Source organism: Gracilinanus agilis, chromosome 4 (assembly GCF_016433145.1).
Source record: "Gracilinanus agilis isolate LMUSP501 chromosome 4, AgileGrace, whole genome shotgun sequence".
Lineage (NCBI taxonomy): Eukaryota > Metazoa > Chordata > Mammalia > Didelphimorphia > Didelphidae > Gracilinanus > Gracilinanus agilis.
Window position 1 is genome coordinate 293,371,569 of NC_058133.1, and position 17,981 is coordinate 293,389,549.

The 17,981-nt window shown below is 34.1% G+C and overlaps 1 protein-coding gene across 3 annotated transcripts in view; it reads right to left on the reverse strand.

Moving 5' to 3' along the window:
* Positions 1-17,981, reverse strand: part of BMP5 (bone morphogenetic protein 5) — a 177,189-nt gene that overhangs the window by 57,753 nt on the left and 101,455 nt on the right. For all 3 annotated transcript variants that reach the window (XM_044675907.1, XM_044675909.1, XM_044675906.1), the window contains one exon: positions 10,723-10,871. In XM_044675907.1, the coding sequence (XP_044531842.1) occupies positions 10,723-10,871 (149 nt within the window). The remainder of the gene's footprint in view (positions 1-10,722; positions 10,872-17,981) is intronic.

Sequence of the window (17,981 nt, forward strand, 5' to 3'; positions counted from 1 at the left end):
TATATATATATATATATATATATGTATATATATATATATATATACAAAATTCAGTCCTTCTGCTCCAAATCTAGCACTCTTTACAAAAGCACACTTTTGAAGTACTTTGTAAACATTAAAATTCTATTAGTTATTATTATTTTGTATATGACTACTCGTGGTCTAGTTGTATTTTCTCAATTTTCCCTACTGGGAATTTGTCAGGAACAAAAGTTGCTATAGGTTTGACAAATCCATATTCAACGGTAATGTATGACAGAGGCCACAACAGATTTAAAAAGTCCTCCAGTGGTCAGGAGTTCCAGAATATGTCAACAGAATGACTCCATAGGTAAACAAACCTGTCAATCATTTTGGAGAATCTTTTCACTGGATGCAAAATCTCAATTCTATACTCAAGAAGTTCTACACAGGGGAACCTTTCTCTCTTTGCAAAGCTTTCCCCCAAAGAAATCTCTCAATATAGATAAACTTCTATTAGATATGGTGATATAGTAGCATGTGCTTTCTCCTCATTAAAAACTAAAAATTTCTGCAAACTAGACAACTAAATGTTCCTTGAACTCATAATTCCTTCTGATGTTTCTAAGGGCTGCTAGGTGGCACAGTGGATAGAATGCATGTCCTGAAGTCAGGAAGACTTGAATTCAAATAGGATCTCAGATACTTACTAGCTGTATGACTTTGGGAATTTTCTAAACTCTGTCCCACTTTCCTCATCTGTAAAAAGAGTTGGAAAAGAAAATGGCACACCACTCCAGTATCTTTGCCAATAAAACCCCAAATCGTGTCAGGAAGAGTCAGATATGTCTGAAAAAAAATGAATAAGGGAGTCTCTTGCCTTCTCAAATCCTTCAAACCTCAGGAGGAATACTGCCTTCTTGGCAAAACTTTTTCTAGTCCCTCCTACTTATTTGCTTATTTTCTTTCCTTGAGATTTCCTCATATGATGTTTACATGTATGTATATTATGTACTTCCAATAAGACATAAGTTCCTTCAGGACAGGGACTGTTTGTTTCTCTCTTTCATCTTATACAGAAGAAGTATTTAATAAAAATTTTTGGGACATATATTTAGAGTTAGAGTATAAGGTTATAGGCCATTTAGTCCAATTCCCCCATCTTATAGCTAAGGAAACTCTGATGCAGTAAGGTTAAGTGATTTGCCCAGTTGTAGAGCTTGCAAGAGCCAGTACAAGATTTGATTGAGGTCAAATCTAACACACTGTCCACTATACTATGCTATCTTTATGTTTGCTGACCACATTAATTATCCATTATTGTTTTTCTAAAGCGTTGTACCATAAATTATAGGAACCAAAAGGTAAACACACACATACCCACAAAACTCTTTATTGGTGTTTTAACCCAAGGTCTAATCCAGTGTGGTATAGTGGAAAGAGGGGCAGCAAAGTGGGGTTGTGGATAGAGAAGTGGCCCTGGAGTCAGGAAGACCTGAGTTCAAATTGGGATTCATATATTTACCAACTCTATGACTTGAGCAAATCACTTAACCCAGTTTGCCTCAGTTCTTCTTCTGTCAAATGATCTGGAGAAGGATATGATAAACTATTCCAGTATCTTTGCCAAGAAAATCCCAGATGGCATCACGAAGAGTTGGATGTGACTGTAAATTTACTGAACAACAAAAGTCTCAAACGAGCCTTACCTTTCAAAGCAAAAGATGGAGTCCATATCTTATTTCTAGGATTTACTATCCATGGGATCTTGGGCAAATCATTTAATTTCCCTAGGTCTCATTTTCCTTAATTATACAATGAGAGGTTTAGATGTGATGGTCTCTGGGGTCCCTTCCAGCTTTAGATCCAAGAATCTAACTAAATAAGAATTGCTTTATGGACATCCATGTCAGTATTCTTTCTTTAACTGTAGTCCCATGAGTAAATGCACCTAAGAGAGCATTAGTTTTGTATTTTATTTCTGTAGCAAGGACCTTTTAAGACATGGCACAGACCTAGGTCAATCACTTATGAATTAAACTTATTTAAATTTCCTGAACCATATATCAGTTCAAAGACATACAGTTTTCCTTTTCACCATTTAATAGTTTCCTTAGAGTAGTCTATCTGAACTAACTTGGTGCTATATCCCCAGCAGTTAGCATAGTACCTTACACATGTTAGATATTTCATGATTGTTCATTGAATTTAATTAAAGTATAGTAAAAGTATTCCAGATTAAATCGACAAATTCCCGTTCTTGTCAAGCATGATTTTATCTATCCTTTTTGATTTGGACATATTGATCATAATCTCTTGCAGCCTTCTTCTTTCCTAACTGAAACTACTAAAAATGGTGCTCTAGTCTGCTAATTTAAATTGGATGTCAAACATTGTTTGGATTCCAAATCAGCAGCAAAGAGAAATAAGTTTGAAAACAGCCATCTTTACTTTTAAATATCAGTAAGTTCTAGAAGGATAAACTCCATTTAATTCAATGTTTTAAAAACTACAAAATGTGTTTATCTTGGCTTTGGGAGAATATGCTATATTAAGAAGAGAGCTCATTCAAAGTTTGAAGATTGTCTTTTGAACTGAATTTGTGCCCTGACTGGATCTTGGTCAATTCAGTGTTGGAAAAAATATATCACTTCCTGGTTCAAAGAAAAATGGCTTTTAGAGACTTATAAAAAGACTCATAATGTTTCTTGGACATCAAACAATGCACTGACAAAACAACATTTTGATGACTTGAATACAAATGAATCAGAAACATACGGATTGAATTTTCCTTGACGTATACACGGGTTGAACAGAAAAGAAGAAAAAAATCATTGGCAAAACACAGAATGACTTTTGCCAAACCCAAAATGTCTGAAAATACAGTTTTTCAAGACATTCTGATGATCCCCAAATACCACTTGGTTCTTCCATCTCTAATTTATACTGTAAACCCAAGTTTGAAAAATAGAAATAGTTTCTGGGGCTGATTTTAAAACATATAAAGCATCAAACAATAGCAAATTATAGTATCTGAAAAATACTTAAAACAAGTTTTGAAGTGCAATCCATGTCACTATCTTCTTACCTTAACATATCTATAAGTGTATGTGTTTGTCTGTGTGTTTGAGATGTGTGGTAATTATGTTACTTTTGATAAAAAATATGAAGAGGAATAAGATTCTATCAATTACAATTAATAAAATATTCCAAATTAAGTAAATGACAAACATCCCAAATAATCCACCTACAAAATAAATACAAGGCAGCAGAAGATTTATTCAAATATTCCTTTCAAATAATTTTTTCATCAAAAAAACAAAAGGGGAGTTTTGGTTGTTCACTGTAGTGAGCAAAGAAAATGGCAAATTATTGATATGACATGAAAAACAAGTCAGAAGGGACTAGCCTCAAACAAACTCCACCAAATCTTCTCCCTTTCAATTGTCAAATCTGTAACAATAGTATTTCACAAGCTGACATTTTCCCCATATCTCCAAGGAATTATAATGCTACTTTGATTTTCAACAGCCTTTCAATATCTAAAAATATCAGTTTTTCAAAGATATATACAGGTTTCTCAGCTATTTTTCTTTCTAAGAGTGGAATAAACTAAGTTTAATGCACTGTATTTGTTCTCCCATAACTCATGTTTTGATACCATCTCTGGCTGGAACACACTCACATCTTAATTCTACATCTTAGATTCCCTTATTTCCTTCAAAACTCTACTCAAGGATATGATACACCTATCATCTTTAATTTATACAGGACTTTACTTCATTGAACATCTTTTTTCCTTTTTGTTCTCTTACAGTACAATGAGTGGCCAAATAAAGTAGTTTTATAATCCATCATCATTGTGATCATATATTTATATAAAATCTTTCCTTATCCTTTCAGCTGTTAAGTGTCTTCTACCATAAATTCATTTTTGAGTGAATGTACATATATATGTATACTATGTGTATACACACATAGATTACAAATTTTTTAGCTGTTGTTTAATCATTTTGGTCTTGTCTAACTCTTTGAGACCCCATTTGGAGTTTTCTTGACAAAGATAGTGGAGTGATTTACCATTTCCTTCTCTAACTCATTTTATGAGTTAGAGACGTCCAAGAGTTATCACTTTCTAGAGTATAAGTTCCTTGAAGGCAGGTATTTGTTTTGACTAAAATAGGAGTTGGGCCTTAGATTCCAATAAAATTTATTCGGATTATTTGGAGAGGTAGAAGATGAGAGAGATAGAAAAGGGGCCCTAAACTAGCTTTTCCACATGGCTCCTCCAGTAGACACCCACAGGTAAGTTTGTAGGCAGAGCACCAGAGACAGAGAGAGACAACATGAATTTCTTGCTTATCCCTTTTTATAACCTCTTGACTCCACTGCTCCTGTCCTAGCCCTCTGGGTCAAGTTCAGGTGGACTCCAGGTATGCAGGTATCTGGCAGGAGATGATGCCACCTGTGTGACCTCAGAAATTGGAGAGAGTAAATTTCCTTCACCTAGATTGTTTCTGCTTTTCCTTCAATTCCCAGTCCTTAACCTGGTGCCTAGAACATTTTAAGTATTTATTAAGTACTTTTTGATTGATTGACAGCTATTTTGTTGTGGTTTGCTCTAAAGTATTTCTCCCAGAATAAAATGAAATAATTTAATTGATCATAGGATTAGGACTAAAAGATTTTATATGATAGCTATCACAAAATGTTAGAGCTGAAAAGGACCTTTGAGATCACACAGTTCAAATCCTACACTTTACAAATTAGAAAAATGAAGAACATAGTAACTTGCCCATAGTTGCATGGCTCATTAAAGGCAGAGTTAAAGATTTAACACAGAATTCCGGACTTCCCATACTGTATCTTTATAACTTTCTTATTTTCTAAATGAGGGTACTGAGGAACAGGGAAGTTAAGTCCAATGTCCCACATGTTGCTCAGTTGTTCAATTGTGTCCAGCTCTGTAATTTACACAGAATTCTTTCTCTTGGAATAAACTTAATGATGGCAAGATCATAGTTTAAAGTTCAGCAATATCATGAATTGAGGCTACTCTAAGACTTTTCATTGCCGATACTGGGTCTCAATGCAACCTTGAATTAAGTATATAGCACATAAAGCGGTTTTGAGGAAAATTAATGTTGATTATATTATTTATTAATATTTCTATGTGAAACCATTCATTTTCTCAAACCCAAACTCCAAAGGTCAGCACTGCAGTTCTCAAGCTAAGAAAATGTACTCCTAGGCCCCAAGGCATCTAAAATGGTCCTGGACCTTTGTCTTTTATTAAAAGGCTACATAGATATCTCTGCTCCTTTTTTATTTATAAACAAGAACACTATCCCTGAAGCATATGCCCCTTTGTCTTTGTTAAACTTATTATGCAGATAAGAGGTGACTAGGTCTACAACAGGGTAAAAAGCCACTGAAAACATGGTTGAGACAACTTATATTTTTCTAGCCAAAGATTGCTAGATTAAGCTGGGTTTCATAAATTGCCTGACATTTTATTTCTTAAAATACCAGAGAAGGGTGGATCAGCCACATTTCCCTAGCTTAGTAAAGCTGTAGGGATCCACCCACCTGAAGAGTAGTCCTTTCCCTGTCATGAAGTAATGAGGGAGGAGTTGAGTCCACTTCCTCTTTTAAAATATCTACCAACTGGGGCTATCAGAAGAGGTCCAAATGCTGTACTGTGAGGCCAATCAGAAAGAAGACACACCTACCTATAAAAAATAAAAGAGAGCATCTCCTTACTGCAAAGTAGAACTTGGGGGGGAAAATCCTTAAAACAAATTGTAGGTAGTACATGTCCCCAAAAAGGACCAATAAGGTGCCTTCTAAAAAGGTACTCAATGTGCAAAATTGAGGAGTTATAGAAGAACTATTATTTCCATCACTACAATCCTTAAAACACAAAAGTTTTATAGATTAGATTAAAAAAACTTTTTTCTCTACTTGTTATAAGGGAGAATTTTGTTTTTCTCAATTTTTTCAACTTTTTTTGTTTTTTGAGAGAAGATTATAGGAAAGAGGTGGGATAGTAGAATTACAATCCCTCACAATAAAAAAAAAGAAGAAAAGAAAAAAGGGCATTTATGAAATATTTTTAAAATCCAGAGAACAGAAGGAAGTTCAAAAGGAGAACAAGCAATGTTTGGTACTATCATGTTAAATGTAATATATACTTTAAAAAAATCAATGCATGTAAGAAATTCATAGCTTCATGTACAGTTCTTTTTCTTTTCATTGTAAAAGGAAATGTCCTGGTTTGGTGATGTTTGTCAAGTTTACAACAATAAAAAAATCATTTAAAAAAAGTGTCAGGTCTCACAAAGTAGCTTTTCCTGCAGAGGCCACATATGATGGACCCATCCTTTATTAATAGATTGTATGCTCGTATTAACAAACAATGTTATACTCAGGGAAATGGCTATTTATTTATTGGTTAAAATTCCAGGTGCTATAGTTTACTTGGCAAATATAACTGGAGTGTTTTGCCATTTCCTTTCTTAGTGGATTAAGGCAAACAGAAGTTAACTGACTTGCCCAGGTTCACATAGATAGCAGGCATCTAAGGTCAGATTTGAATTCAGATCTTTCTGACTCCAAATCCAATATTTTATACAGTGAGCCACCTTACTGCTTTTGATACTTTTTGATACATTTTCTTTGAAATGCAAAAGGAAGTTGTTGTTTTGTTTTGTTTTTTACTTAAGTGAACAAATGGAAAAGGGCACATGTAGTAAGTGGCAAAACAAGGCTGTAAACCCATATTCTATTACTACAAATCTAATTCTTCCTTCAGTATATCACTCAAATCTACACGCTGACAATCTCTGAGATTATTGTTAGGTATTCAGTTATAGTTTGTATCTAAACCAAAGAGTCATTCATTAAGTCTCATGCATGTAGCACAGTTGGATCTCTTAAAAGCAACATATAGAGTTATTTTTTGGCATGCTATGGCCCCAGGAATAATACAAATTAATTTGTTTTTACTTTCATTTCATATGAATATAAATTGCATAAAAGTGATAGTAACCGATAGGATGATAGCAGTGGGAGAATAAAATTGACTGGGAACCAAGAACTACCGATGGCCACCTATTCTGCCCTTTGATAGGTCATAATTTTCATAGACCTTTAGAGCTGAAAGATTTCTCAAAGATCATTTACCCCAATATTCTTGTTTCACAGATGAAATTTTAGTTTATTTTTTGTCTAGATGTCATGATGCATATATGATGGGGAGGAGAGAAAGGAGTTGGAGAGTAGTGGCATGTGGTATAAAATTTTTTTTTTAGGGTTACAGAAGGGAATACCATTAGGGCATATCTTTTTTTTATTTGTGGTGGGGATCTCCATTCATGTGTCAACTCAATTAAAACAATTGTTGAGAGTTGCTAGATGTGAGGAGTTAAGCAACTTATTCTATAATTTCATGTTATGTTTCAAAAACTGGTAATTACAAATTACAAATAGGAAAAAAAATTGGCTTTGCATAAAGAAAACTGTTCTCTGCCCTGTTAATAGAAGAGATTTTTTGTTCATGTATGGGCTGGACTAGATAATGCCTGAGGTCCCTTTTGTATACTTAGAGATTTGAACTTTGAACCCAAGTCTTCCTAATTCTAAGGCTGGTCTCTGTCATTTCCCACTTCTGTCTTTCTAAATTTGGGCATGGTTGACATATGGACCCAAACTATTAAATCCCCAGGATGATTAAATTTCTGACAAAACTGAAAATAAAATTTCTATATATGGTCCAAAAGGATCTCAGATCAAATACTGACTTTGAAACTTCCTGTATGTATGACCTTGGGTATTTCATATAATCTTCACCTGCAAAATCAGAGTATTGGATTAGTTGGCCTAAGGTCTAAGGCTTATGAGTTCCTTGAATGCAGGAAAAATCTTTTGCTCTTTGTATTCCCTTTGTTGAGAGCAGTATTTGCATATATAAGTGCTTAGTAAATGTTTATTGATTGATTGACTGAATCTATAATTCCAATAGCAATAAAATCATCCTCATTCTATTTCAAAGAAAGAAGAATAGATTGAAAGAGGAACAGAACAAAATAAGATGAAAAATTTTAGTTACTCACATATAAAACTGGTGAGAGGGTTCATTAGGAAGAATGAACAACCAACCACTTCATTTGGTCATTGTTCATCCTTTTGGTACTATTGCACCCATAACAAGTGGCAAGGGCAAATTCTCTAAGAATTTGCCTTCAGGAACTTTAGGGTAATACCTTTGGAGCTGATACTTCAGCATATTGAAGATTTTTGTTAAGTTGCATTTCAGTGAACAAGCATTCACCAGTCTCCATGCTGTGGGTAGCAGCTGAGTAAGGGATCATAATAGCCATGTCATGGCAGGGTCAGCAGTTGAGGAGGAGATCCTAATGGTCAGTGACCGTGGCATCAGCAGTCTTAAAAGAAGCAATCCTAACAACCCCATAATTGTTCTTTTTTAAAGATATATTAGATTGATGGGGGGAAAGAGCTAATTAGATAAATTTTGATGCCTAAGACTGGAGGTATGAAAGGGAACATAAGGAAAATGTAGCCTTGAACTGAACACCACCAAAAAGGAGAGTAAATAAAATTAAAACAGAAACTATCAATAACAGGCCTGAGAAAGCAATAAGGAGCATAAAAAAAGATCAAAGCAGGGAAAGATGCCAGAGTGAGAGAAAAAAAGAAACATGAAAAATGAAAGGAAATAGATAAAAGAGAATGAAATGAAAAGAAAAGGCAATGTCAATGTTTAAGACTTTAAAAAATAGTCTCTGGGAAAGAAATGGTCTGACAATAGTTTTTTGAGTATCTGGAGAGAGACTTCAGATACATCCCTATTGGGGGTAGGTGGAGAAAAAAGGGAAACAAAGGGAAAATAGTAGTAATTTAATTTTTCTTTTCTGAATCACATCCAAGGGGAGAAACATATCACAACAATTCTGATTTCAGTCACATTCTTGAGCATCAACATATAGTAGTTTAAAATTCTTGGTATTCTTGGAGACTCTTTATATGTACATTATTCTCAGCCTAAATTTATAAGCTTAAATTTATAACCTTGAAATATGGCTATCCCTAACAATAATCTCAAAGTCATAATTTTCAGATAGCCCATAAATCAAAGCAATCTGAAATGCTTACAGGAAATACAACAATTCTGTATGTTTAGTAAAAACTTACTGAATACTTGACACTCACTCACAAATGGAGTTTGAATTTCTGTGTAAAGCACTTTTTGTCAAAAGTGATCTGTCAAGTTCTGGAATAGGCAAAGTCTTTTCTTGAAGTGCTTTATGATAAAATATAGTGTCTAAATGCTAAAATCATACACTCTACATCATCTCCATTCTGTCACTTGCTGAATTCTTTAAGCCATTTCTGTTTATTGGCTTCTGCTACAGCTCTGTCCTCAGGACCATGCTACAGGGCAATGCTATAAAAGAAAGGATATTCTAATGAAGTCTTTTACTTCCATTTATGAGTCAGACTGGATGGGTTCCAAGACAGACCTACAATTTATATCACTCAACAGTATCATAGATTTTGAACTAGAAGGAATCACTGAGATAATCTAATTTTGTTATTGTACAGAAACTAGGACACCCAGGGGTTAAGCAGCTTTCTTAAGGACACACAGATACATAGATTGCAACTAGCAAAGCTGACATTAAGACAGTCAACAAGCATTTATTGTTGCCATTTGCCCTGCAATATGCAAGTCCTGATTCTAAATTCAGTATTTTCCCCCCAGTATTCTTATGGTATTGCTGACATCTCTTTACAAAGTACTTTTGAGCTACAAATCGCTATATGTATATTGCTTCATTTCATTCTCACATTAATCCTACAAGTAGGTGCTACCCTCATTTTACAGATGAGGAAATTGGGTAAAAAGAGATTTTTGTTTATGATTAGTTAGTACATGTTGATTTTGAGACTCAAAACCTGATTTTCCTGATTCAAGCTTAATACTCCCCCTTATGCCAGCCATTACCATAAGGCAAAAAACGAGAAAAACAAACAATAAAACAAAAACCTAAAACAAACTTTTCTTAACTTTCTTTTGGCCAGGAACTTTGCTTTGTGCCATGGAATTAAGAAGAACCTTATATACTATTGGAAAAGATTCTAAAGAGGGTATTCTTAACATAGAGTCCCTTGAAATTGATTTTAAAATTTTTATTTTTAATTAAATATTTAGATAATTTTATTTTTTATCTAATTACTTTATTCTATTCAGTTAAATTAGGGTTCTAAGGAGTCCAACAGCTTCACCAGACTGCCAAAGGGGTCCATTTCACACACAGACACAGACCCACATGAGCAAAGGTTAGTAACTTACTCAATTACTTATATTCCACTGTACTAAGCATGTTTCAAACCAAAACAAACCCATTATAATAAAATATTTATACTTGCAATACAGCATTGTCTAATTACCTTTCCTAGTTTACTAACTGAGAGTAAATAAGTACAGAAAAAATAATATATAGAAGTGCTCTCTTCTTTCAAGTTGTCTACTCTCTCTCTCTCTGCATCTCAACTGGGAAAAGTCATAGAAAGGCTGCATCTTCGCAGTCAAAATGCAATGAGGGTTGAATAAGGGCATGACTCATCCCAGCCCTTCTTACTGGATGGGCCCCATGCTAAAGGACCCTCTAGAATGCATACTCTAAATGTTGATGAAAGGGCAAACCCAAAGAGCAACATGTGACTCTCACAGCTTACCATCCCCTGTTTCTGCGCAGAGCTGCAAGCCCAGATTGTTCTGTGGATTAATCACCCAGTGATTGCTGGTCACAGTGATATCAAAGACCAGCCAACCCACATAGAGAGCTGGGACCATTCTTGAGTCTAACAGCAACAGGTCTGCATCCCTAATGAGAAAAAGAAGAAGGGGGAGAGGGGAGTGTGGAAAGTTAAAGGTTTCAATAAAGCTCATCATTTCCTATATTTAAGTGAAAACATTTTTAAAGGAGTTCCTTAAAATAACACAAATTAATTAAAGGAACAAAGGGCACCATTGACTATAGGGATGAGTAATGGGATACAGAGCCTTTAAAATTTTGGTTTCCAACCTAAGTCTGGTCCAGATTAGTAATCTCTGAAAGTCATTACCATCTTCCGGCTCTTCACTGGTGAGTAAGGAGTGGCTCAGTGGTTTTAGTTTATTCCTTCTTAAGCATGGGGTCATAGACTGAGGACCAAAATGGATCCTAGACCTCATCAGGTCCCACCCCCTTTTTATAGAAGTGGAAACTGAGTCTGTGGATAGTGATAGAAGCTATCCTGTAGTCACAAAACAAATAAGTAACAGAGCTTCATTTGAGAGCCATGTATTTTATTTCAAATCCAATGTTGCTTCTATTGTATCACTCCATAATAGAGGACGGGGAAGAGATAGATTCCTTAAGCTACCTGTAACCTTTACTGGCCTTTTTATGAAACAAGTATCCTCAAATTTGTATAGTTCTTGACAGTGGTTAGAGTATCAGCATTGTCAATAACTAGCTTCCTCATGGGGAAGGAAAGGCAAAGAGCATTTATTAAGCTTCTATTGTGTGCTAAACACTGTGCTAAATTCTAAATAAGTGATCTCATTTGATGATGTGTTGTTTAACACTGAATCATTCATTTGGGTGATTTTCAAGGATCTTCATAAGGTACAATATGTAAAGAAAAGGAAAACTGATAAAGAAAGCTCATTTCTGCTCCTGACTGCATTTACATAATCAAAATGGCTCATAACTTTACTGTGTCCAAAGTATTTTCTTTACAGAAACCCTAAGAGTAATGTCGGGTAAGTATTATTTTTTAAACATTTATTAATATTTATTTTTTAGATAAGTTAACATGGTTACATAATTCATGCTCTTACTTTCCCCTTCACCCCCCTCCAAGATCCCCCCCATTGGGCAAGTATTATAATGCTCATTTTATGGATGAGAACCGTGAGACTTAAAATGACTTGTCTAGGATTACATGCAGGAGCCAGCTATAATTGTTAAAGTTTCTGTGTAAGCCCCCCCAAAAAGCATCAAATATGATAAATCAGAACTTAATTGATTGTTTTATCTATTGTCTAGGCATAAGGAAAAAAGAACAAAACATCAATACAGATTAAAATTGCAATTTACATTGAATGCAAAAAAATATTATTGTTTTTAAACCCTTACTTTCCACCTTAGTCTCAATATTATGTATTGGTTCCAAAGCAGAAGAGTAGTAAGGGCTAGGCAATGAGGGTTAAGTGACTTGCCCACAGTTAGGAAGTGTCTCAGGTCAAATTCAAACCCAGGTCTCTAGGCCTGACTCTCAACCCACTGAGCTATACACCATCCTAACTATTTTTTTTAAAAGAAAGCTAATCATTAAACATTTATTGACATTGGTCACATTGATTTGGACCCATATATTTTTATTTCAAGTGCTGTATAGTGTTCTTTGCAATATAACTTTTTATATTTGTAGAGAGTTGATAATGCAGTAAATAGACTTTTCTTCAAAACCCACCTCCAACACATAATGGCTATGTTATTTGATAGTAACAAATTGCCTTATATCTAAGCAAGTCACTTAATCACTCATTATTCCTGGCAAGTCTCTAAGACTAAATTGTAGATCAGATGCTGAAGAGCATCAACTAAGGGAGTTTATTAACTGGGAGTTTTCTATATGTAATCAAGATCTAGTGAACTCCTCTCTCGCATGATCACAAAATAATTCTTTTTACATAATGGCACATTGCTTCTCAAATTCTTGGAGGGAAGAAATCATGTGAACTATATACTACAGATAAAAATGCCTTCCATTATATAAAAAATCAATATTTTATGTTATAAAAGAACTCAAGAAAGTGGCATCTGTTAAGGGGTTAGCTACATGATTTTTTTTAAGAAGCATGTCAGTCTGTGGGTTTTGATAGTAACAAATTGCCTTATATGTGCAATTTCTGTATTTGTCTTTGTTTCTATGCACATCTTTTATTGAGGTTTTTTGCATATATATCCTTACCTATTAACCTACTTCTACCCCTCCCTGACAACAAATACATATATTACAACCAAACAAATCAACATTGGCCTTGTCTAAAAATTCATTCTGCATCTCTGTTCCCACTCAACCCTGTAAACAGGTCAGACTACATTCCAAGAATGAATAAAATCATGAAAAAATGAACAACAAAAATGTTTTTATTAAGTATTTCTTATATAGAAAGCCAATGCTAAATACTGGGGATATAAAGACAAAATCAGTCCCCACTTTCCTTGAACAAATTTTCATGGGGAGACAACATATTTAGGAGGTTTCAGTTTCGAGAAAAATAAAGACAATTTAGAGAGCATAAGATAGCTTCCTTCAATTATTTGAAGAAAAAGGAAATCAATTTGTTATTTTGCCCAATAGGACCAAACTAAGACAATGAACAAAAGTTCCAAAAGAGAAAAATAAAATGTTTGACATAAGGAAAAACTTCTAACAATAAGAGTGGCCTCAAAAGTAGAACCCCATTAGAGCATGTCTCCAAACAAATACTTGGGAGCACTCAACAAGTCTATTGAAGAAATGCCTAATGTGACATTCCCCAGCCCCCATCTCAGTCTACATGTGGAGAATTTTAGTCAGTTTCTGAAAATCTGCCTTACACTTAATAGGAGAGACACTGACAAACTGAGCCTGTATACTAAGGAAGGGTTAGAGAAATATGACCTTCTCTCTGGTCACTCATTTGTCATGATGTAGAGGGCTTTCTTTTTGCAAAATGGATTGTCATATGTAGTCATTAAGATTTCCTGCAATGTTAAAATTCTGTGCTTATCTGAATAGAAGCCAAGACATGCCAAGACTTAGTCAAGGAACTGTGGATATTTATCCTAGAAAAATGAAGATATGGGTTGGATATGATGATAGCCTATTCTGTGGAAGAGGGATTTTAATTTTTATTCTCTTCAGATTGGCTCTGGAATAAAATACTAGGGCCAAATGGAGGGGAAGCTGCAAAGAAGTATGTTTTGACTTCTTTTAAAGAAAAAAAATTCTAAATAACTTGAGATATATAAAGATGCGGCAGGATGCCAAGGAAAGTAGTGATCTTATTCACTGAAGAGATGAAACAGAATGATCTGTTTCGTAAATGTTATAGATAGGATTCATAATTTGGGTTTAAGTTAATTTAAATGAATTCTAAATCTTTTCTGACTAAATGATGATGAGGATGGAGCATTTCATATATGCGATACATTGTAAGAGGCAATGGAGAAAATAATAGAATGTTAATGATAACCAAGTAATTAAAATGTCATTTATATTGAGTCTGTATGAGCTGCATATGATTAAGAATAACATTTATTTCTTCAAGATTGAAATAAGATATCTCAGTAAATACCGTTGACTCTAATTTGTCACTCTTTCATTGAACTAAAAACACAAAGATGGAAGTATCCTCAATTAAGCTAATTAAGCTAACCAGTCATCTCATTCTTTACAATTCGTGTCTCTCTTATAGTTGAATTCGATCAATGTAACATTCATTAAAGTTAGGTCTCAGAACAAGTTAGGTCTCCCTTTTCATCCTGCCTAAAAATTTAATTTGAAAACCTCCAGGCAAAGAGTTTGCAAAAGAGTTCAATTATTCTTTGTGGGATTTAGAGCTGGGAAGCTCCTTTAATTTCATTGAGTATGCCCCTTACAGTTCAGATAGGGGAAAAGATTTGTACTCAATAGGGTATGAGAAAGGAAGAGAAAAATATATGAGAAAGTAATAGCAAAAGATTAATAAAGTCAATTGGTGTAAACTAACTGTGGCAATATATTCAAATTTACTGTACCAGTTCTAGGAAAATAGAATTCTGATTTGTTATCCCATCTCTTTTCCATATTTAGTTAAATGATCAATAAATATTTTTTTCTATTTATGCTTCTATCAACTTCCCAACAGAATGTAAACACCTTGCCATCCAGGGCAATTTCATTTTTAGCTTTCTATATCTAGCACTTTGCACAATACTTATGCAAAAAGTTTGCTCAATAAATAAATCTTGTTGTATTGAATTGAATTCGATCAGGAAAATTTGTCAGAATTGTTGGTATTAAATAAACAGTGTAGTAGATAGGAAACCAGCCCTGTAGTTAGTAGGATTTGTGTTCTGGTTCTGACTCTAAAGTATTCTGACTATGGGACATTGAGCAACTCATTAAATGTTCACGAGGGAATTTTTCTTAAAAATGAAAGCCTTATTATTTTCAGGACAATCAATGGCAAGCACTGCTAGAAGACTTTTTCTCACTGGGAATTTTCAATGTAAATGAAATCTCATATTTGATGAAAAGAAAAATATACAAAGAAATCTACCCTGGTGATATGGGAAAACAAAAAGAATACATAATATCATCAGTTTCAGAAATTCCTAATATAGGACCTATTATTACATCAAAAACTCTTCTATGGTTTGGGACAGTGATGGGCAAACTACGGCCCACAGGTTGGATGCAGCCCCCTGAAATGTTCTATCCAGCCATGCGAAATTATTCCTAATCTGACGAAGACAATGAGTAGGATAAAAAACAATGAAACTTCGAAAGAGTTGCTTTAGAAACAGACTGACAGATGAGCATTTCCTTTCCTTTGGCCACCTCTTTAAAAGTTTGCCCATAACTGGTTTAGGAGATTTTTTAATTACCTATTTCAAATAAAAGTTGTGAGTTTTTCAAAGTCTCACAGTTAACATAAAGAACTGTCCAGTAATAAGCCATTTTGCTTCCTCACATGCTAATTAATAAGTAACAAAAATCATAACTAAGATTATTGTCTTTGACAATAGCTCAAACTGTAAAGTCAGAAGTCAGGAACTTCTAAGCTTTCACCTCAGTCAAATAATAGGGCATGTTTTAAGTTTAGATAATCAGGGAAACATGGACTCTTATAAACCATTTTTGTTTGTTTTGTTTTCACTGAAAGAATTTCTTATAAATTCTTTGACAGTGTAGAATTCATGTAACTGTTCTCTCCCATGATATATTTACAAGTACTTATAATCTAGAAAGTGAAACTCACAATAGAAATTCCAGATGTAATTTTTTCCATTAGATAAATGTCTTCAATTATCCATTCCCTTGGCACATTCATAGTGGTTTGAATTGGATTCATTTTTTAAAGTGAGTGGGAGATAATATCCCTGACTAGATGGATACTCATTTCCCTCCCATCCTGTAGCTCTAACTGGGAGATATAGATCCCCAAAACCAAAAATGATGTTAGTATATATTTTGAAAAATGTAGACCTAAAGAAGATGAAAAAAAATAAACGTAGTTTTGGAGAGATTGATCATATCCATCTTTTGTCTTGATTGTATAAGGGAGAAGGAACAGATATGCTCAAAAATTAAGGTGTAAAAATTACATATATTTATAAATTTCTTTTTTCTTCTCTAAATTTCTTTTCATGTATACAAATGTGTGTGGATATATATGTGTGTCCTTATATGTATGTATAAGCATACATACATATGTATGGAGAGTATAACATGATAAATGGCAGGGTGGAATTTCTGCAAGATACAGGTGGCCCCCTGGAATTCTGGGTTGAGCCTTGACCCTGTATCTTGCAGGAATACCACCCTGCCATTTTCCATGTTACAAGATACAGAGAGAGAGACAAAGAGTGAGAAAGAGAAGAAAAAGGAAAATCCACCTCATTTGAAGAGATAGGTACAGATTGGTGTGAAATATTGCATATGTTATCATACATGATCAATGAGTTAATTTGTTTTGTCAACCTTGTTTTTTTTCTGTGTCTTTTAAAATACTTTTAATAAAAGATAGGGGCAGCTATGTGGGTCAGTAAATAGAGATAGGCTTGGAGATAGGAAGTCCTGGGTTCAAATATGACCTCACTTCCTAGCTGGGTGACCCTGGGAAAATCATTTAACTCTAGTTGCCTAGCCTTTTCCACTCTTCTGCCTTAGAATCAATATTGATTCTAAGACAGAAGTTAAGGATATTAAAAAAAAGAAAGAAAGGATAGTTATTGGGTAGAGAATGCTAGGGTATGCTGGTAATATTTAACAATTCTCTCTAGGAAAATAAATTCACTGGCAACACTTTCAAGTTTATTTGTATTATTAACTCACTTCCCATTATTTTCTTTTTCCTTTCCTTTCCTTTCCTTTCCTTTCCTTTCCTTTCCTTTCCTTTCCTTTCCTTTCCTTTCCTTTCCTTTCCTTTCCTTTCCTTTCCTTTCCTTTTCTTTTCCTTTCCTTTCCTTTTCTGCCCTTACCTTCTGTCTTGGAATCAATGAATCAATACTGTATATTGGTTCCAAGGCAGAAGTGTGTTAAGGGCTAGGCAATGGGGGTCAAGTGACTTGCCCAGGGTCACACAGCTAGGAACCTTCCCATTATTTTCTAGACAATCAACAAATAAAATAAATCAAGCTCTAATTTGTAGCATTTGCTAATTGCTGGGGTGTAAATAAACTAAAAATTTAACAATTAACTTTGTGAGCCACTTTTAGTTAAATTCAAGAGACTGGCTATATTCAGAATAAATGTTACATAAAATCATAATATATCAGTAGAAATAAGTTGTTCTTTTTAAAAGATATAAAAAGAAAAAAGATATCAACTTCAATATGATAAAGTTTTATAATATACATTCATACAATATCTCAAGTCAGTCCAAAAATCTGGAGCCTTTTGGGTGATGCAAATCACAAGTTAAGCAGCATAGAGGCGAGAATAGACGGACTTGAAGACCAGAAGATGTGAGGTCAAATTTGACTCAGATACTTATTATACTGTATAGTCTGGGGTAAGTCAATGAAACACTCTCCACATTGGTTTCCTGAGAGATAACAATAAATTTTTCTTCACAGGGTGGCGAAAATAAAATGAGATAATATATGTAAGGCACTTTACAAGTCTTAATAGGCTATATAAATGATAGCTATTATTATTAGTAGTAGTAGTAGTATTACTCTACAAAAGAC